This window comes from Limulus polyphemus, unplaced genomic scaffold, assembly GCF_000517525.1.
Source record: "Limulus polyphemus unplaced genomic scaffold, Limulus_polyphemus-2.1.2 Scaffold2376, whole genome shotgun sequence".
Taxonomy (NCBI): domain Eukaryota; kingdom Metazoa; phylum Arthropoda; class Merostomata; order Xiphosura; family Limulidae; genus Limulus; species Limulus polyphemus.
In genome coordinates, this window is record NW_013667986.1 from 17,989 (window position 1) to 23,732 (window position 5,744).

The 5,744-nt window shown below is 29.4% G+C and overlaps 1 protein-coding gene across 1 annotated transcript in view; it reads right to left on the reverse strand.

The window, feature by feature from the left end:
• LOC106466763 overlaps positions 1–4,001 on the reverse strand; it is a 15,379-nt gene extending 11,378 nt beyond the window's left edge. The window contains exons 1-2 of the mRNA XM_022394849.1: positions 3,981–4,001; positions 687–829 (exon numbers count right to left, since the gene is read on the reverse strand). Coding sequence (XP_022250557.1) covers positions 687–818 — 132 coding nt within the window. The 5' untranslated portion in view covers positions 819–829; positions 3,981–4,001. The remainder of the gene's footprint in view (positions 1–686; positions 830–3,980) is intronic.
• Positions 4,002–5,744: the final 1,743 nt, after the last annotated feature.

A 5,744-nucleotide genomic window follows, 5' to 3' on the forward strand; every position in this document is an offset into this window, starting at 1 on the left:
ATTGACCGTCACATTATAATCGCCCCCACGGCTAGAAAGGCGAGCATGTTTGGTGTGATGGGGATTCTAACCCGCGACCCTCAGATTGCAAGTCGAGCGCTCTAGCCACCTGGCCATGCCGGGCCTGTTAGAAACTTAAAATTCTGTTTGCTAAGAAATGATTTAACTAATAAAGATTAAGCACAATATTAGTTAGAACAATGATATTTAAAAGATTAGTTAATTGAAAATGACATTATATGATAGAGTTCTTGTCTATTTTACAAAAATTCTAATATTTCTTATAAACTATTCTAAACAATCCATTAGATTCTATAGTCTCAATACCAAGAACGAGAAATTTGTTATTTTTCCTCTTAAACAAATAATTCTAAATTAACACATATATGATTTTTAAAATTATATATTTGTCAACGACAGTAAATACCTTCTACCAAAAACAGCAAAAAAAAAAATGGCATGTCACAAAAGATTAATGAAAATCATTAATCTTACTGTGTTTTTTATTCTATGCAAACTATGTATGACCAACTTTTTTCAAAACTTTACTTATAAACTAAGTTTCACTGAAATCAGAATTTGTATATGAAATTCAATACGAATAAAGCTTTCTAAACATTTTATTTCAAACACAAAAACTATAAGGGCTTAATAAATCCATTCGACGCATTGTGCCAAATACACACCTCACAAATGCATATTCCCCCATAACAGTCTCCATGCCCTGAACAATTGTCTACACATCTGTCTTCCATCAGACCCATCAAAGAAGAGAGATGGGTAATCACACTAGGTGGTGGATCATCACAGTTTAACATGGTTAAGATTTCTTGAAAGTAAAAAAGGTCCAAAATTATTAGTTTAAGAGCATGTCAAATGGATCGATAACAGGGAAAAAAAAGTGTCTTTACTCATAACATACACAAACCACAAACTATTACACACATTTTATGAAAACTTGTATACGCCTAATAAAGTTATATATAAAGCAAGTTGTTCATTTGATGAAGAAAATAAAAAAAACAAGGTGTCGGAAAAATACTAAATACATTAGGTCATCCTTGTCACAAAAAAAACAAGCAACTAAAACATAAAATACAAATGAAATATAAGCCTATACGTCCATGTAATGTTACTGTCTAATAAAAGTTTAAAAGAAACCAAACAGAAACTACTACTTCATGATGCAAGAGGTCACAAGTTCATATTTCTAATATTTTTTATACTACCAGTCATTCACACCATCCACTAAAGACTGTATAAGCCCTGACAATTTTTAAAAACTGACCTAAGTCACCTTTGATTCTTCTTTATAAAGTCTTTCAAATTCTTTTAAAAATATTCTTCTTGAACAGAAATAATTTAATTAAAACTCCTCAACATGTTTAAATATTGGTGTAAGCTAGTCCTAGTTTTCATTACATTGTAAGCCTCACCAACACTTATCTTTTACTAACTTTAATTAGAAATGCTCCTATAATAAATACTCCACGCTTACTTCCTTTCCCAGTCTCATCAAAAACCAGAGGTTCAATTCTACTTGATACAGTCAACAACTTAATAACAACTGACAATAACATGCTTCCCTAGTCCTACATGGATATTACGATTTTACACATCTAAATAAGCCTAGAATTTTCCTCCTCCTTCTTTCCAAGCACAATCTTAACATTAAGGTTTTATTCTCTATCTTAATTCTGCAATTTTTCTCCAACAAGCAAATACTATAAACTCCACCAAGATACTGTGAGTCTCTAGAAAACTATAACTTAATCCTTTACTATCAAAAATGATTGACTTCTTGCATTGATCATACCCTTTGAACTCCATCAAACAATATCCAAAAACCCAGTAAAATAGTAGATACATATAAACACTATCTGAAAAGAAAACCAAGTCCACACTGTAACTACATACTTTCAATATATATATTTACTGGTGATTTAACTAATAAAAAAGGATTAAATAAAAGACAAACAAAAAAGTGCTATAAAAAATAGGAATCTTATAACACAAATTTTGATTTTAAGAAAGAGTAAAACATACTCCTGTTTTATATAAAATATTATAATTAAGCCCACTTAAAAGTAACATATTCAACATATCTCTGCCATAAAAAGTATAAATATTTTTTTGAAGTATTACACAAATAGGGATATTAGTATGGTTTAAAAATTCATAATTTTGTTACGATGTTAAACTAAAACATGCTAAGTTATTATTATTTTTAAATGTACGAAGAATAGATTATATTTTACAGTGTTCAAGTTGGTTACGAGACTGAACAAACTGCTTCTTAGAAAATTATTTAATTTCTGACAAAGTTTGAAAATAGTAACTTAATACTATCAAGAACATGGTTTGTGTAGTTAGGATAGATTATTGTTCAGAAGTAACGAAGTACATTTAATTTTTTGTTGTTAGATGATTAATTGGTGACCTCAATGAGCCAACAGGCTTTCTGTTACAAACTATTGTTGAAGTTCTTGTTTGAAAAATTAAACTAGTTTCAATTACTTTGTTGTAAATGAACTATTACATTTATATGTAAACAGAGTTTTCCAAGCATTTATGAAAAATAAGAAAACCAAAATGCATATTGGCTATATCTGAGAGGTTTTAGGATTCATTCATTATTTTCAATAAATCACAAAAACAAATCAAATAAATGCTAGAAAATGTCAAGAAAAACAACATAAAACAAGACAGAAAACAATAAGTCAATTAGTCTATCAAATTCATCCCTTTACTCACCAAAACAATTATCTAAAATAGGGTATTTGGACAGACTTCCAAGGGTGTTTCATATAAGTGTTGGTGTGAAACATTAACCTAGATATTAGAGGTAAATAGTTTAGGCTTTTTAAGCAGAAATGTATGTTTTTTGTTTGAGTTGCTTACTTTGCCAATTTTTTTGTTCTTTTGTTTTACATTTATAGTTGCATTTATTTTGCTTTTTGTGAATGAATCAGAATATATTTATTCTGTGCTCCATAGAAGTGATTTTCAGGTTGTTTTAAAAAGAGCATTTTCTTCTTCAACAGAAATACAATATAATGAAAAATGTTCTACATCTTTAGTTACTGGTAAACAAGTTCCTAGATTTTTCCAAGTTACTACACCTTGATCCATTTCTTTCAAGAATAACTCGCTACTTGCTTTATTATACACTGAACCATTTATTTCTTCATTAGTCCTGATTATAATTACTCAGCATGTGAACACACAGGCATATCTATAAAAACTGGAAGAAAGGTTACAAACCCTCCCAACTAGGCTATTTATCAACACAATACAGAAACAGGACATCCTATTTCTCTCTCCATCTTAACAACCAAATATAATACTAAACTTCATATAAAAGAAACGTTATACATAAAAACTCTCCTTTCGTCCCTAAATAATATACAGTCTTCATTTGAGTTGAACTTATTTGAACTATTTCACTTAGGCCACATTTTTCATTTTTTGCACGTTATATTTGTATATTCAAATTGTTTACTTCTTATATATATATATATTTCTGTTGTAATTACAAATATTGTTTGTTTGTTTTGTACCTCTAGATTACTGATGATGGAATTATGATGATTCTGAAACATTTAATAAATGCTTCCTAGTATCACCTTCCTGTTTTGCTTTATTATTAGACAAGTAAGATGACAGTATTTGTAAGTTGTACAGTATAACTTATTTTCATTCCTTTCCATTTTGTAATTAATATATGCCTATACCATGTCTATATCTCTTAACTAGACATGAACAAAACATTTATGATTTACCAAATATTGTTTTCTGTAAGAAAAATTCCATTATACATATTTTCTATGCCATACATTTCTTACCATAATTTGTTAATGAGAGAACAGACAGAATTTAGCGTTTTAATTTTTATGTAGGCCAAACATCATACTGTACCTATGTAATACTAATAGTAATAATGTAGGCCTAGTAGTAGTGAAGTTTTAAAAACTAAATACCATAAAGCCTGAGTAACTGGAAGGCTGTTGGTTGAGCTTATGTTGCCGAATTAGCCTAAAATAAAGGCTGCATATCTGCTTAAACCTTATAATGACATTAAGATTTGTACAACAACTAAATTTTTAATAATAACAATAACTGAATAAGGGATTCTCTGCGTTCAACTTAAAAATTTTAGTTAAAATGTTCTGCTCTCTTCTGTTCTGACGTCTAACATAGTAACAGTTACTAAACTAATAGTAATAGTAACAGTTCTGATCTAAAGTTCTAATTTTCAAATTCCATATTCTAATTCCTACACGCTTAAACCTTAAGTTAAACTAAGTTATTAAGTTAAGTTACTATGTAATATAACTTTATTTATTAATATTACAAAAAGAACCGTAATTTTGAACATTAACAATAGTTCGTTAATTCCTGTAATCATTCGAATGCAAGTAAAAATTTATCAAAAAACTATTTCTTAAAAAGTTTGCAACCAAAACACTTACCTATTTACACTTAGGATACAAATATTACGAATAATTAACAGAACCAAAACGTAAGACGCAAAACCAACATGATTCAGAAACACTCGCATGGGTTCACGGGATAGAAAGAACGAAAGACATACGTATGCAAGTCAATTCTGGAAATCCCCTTTTGGCTTAACATTTGTACACACACTAAATCTTGCACTGTGGGTACAACGTAGTTCTCATAACTGTGGTTCTAGGTATTATTGATTTATCTGTTAGTTATTCTATAAATAACGTATATAATTCTAGACCACAGTCAACATAGAAAATAAGATGCTTTCCTGTTGACTACGTCAGATATAATACCATGTGTAATAATCTATATAACTAGGAAATACTTTTACATATTAAAATGTGAGAGAAAAAGAAACAAATTTGAACGCTTTCACTATAAATCAGCTATACATTTGTTACGTCACTTCCCTAAAATTATAATGATTTTAATTGTGGTTATGTTGAACTGTTGATGATATACACTACTGCTTTTGATCTGCAGCCAATTGGTGACTCAGCGGTCAGTATAACAGCATATAATGCTAGAAATCGCGCGATTGGCAGAGCACAGATAAGAAACAAACCAAAAATACGATCTATAAAACTATTTATTTAGACTTTATACTATATACAATTAAGAGCAGTAATCCTCCCTCATAAAACATAATGTATGCTTGTATAACATCAAATAAAACTTTTATTCCGTTTCACCTTTTATTTGAAAAACATTTGTTATATTTCTCTTATGATTTGAGATGATTCTGTGACGTTAACGATTAATTCAATAGAAAAACAGGCAGAACAAAACACTTGATGTAATTATAACCTCTATTTGCATGGGCTTTTGACAAGCGTGATTGAAATTATTATAAGCTGTATCTGTAACCTGTATATTTAGGGTAACATGCAAACGTATTTACCTGCCAACGTGCATATGTGGGTTAGAAATAAAAATAATGAAAATTTATTCAAGTCATCTTAAAGTGTAAATGGATGAAAATACAGTGATATATATATATTTCCCTGGTCATTTCCAGGTATCCCAAACACCGACTTTTAATTTGTAACCTTAAGTACTATTTCATAAAATTAATCCTGCGGATATATTATGTCAAGGAGATTCAGATTTGTAATTATGTTTTGGAATCAGGTCAACTCAACAAGTGCGTTTTAAATATAATACACGTTTAGAACACACACCCAACTCGTGTATGTTGGATGTCTCCATCACTTGTAGGAGTTCTGATATCA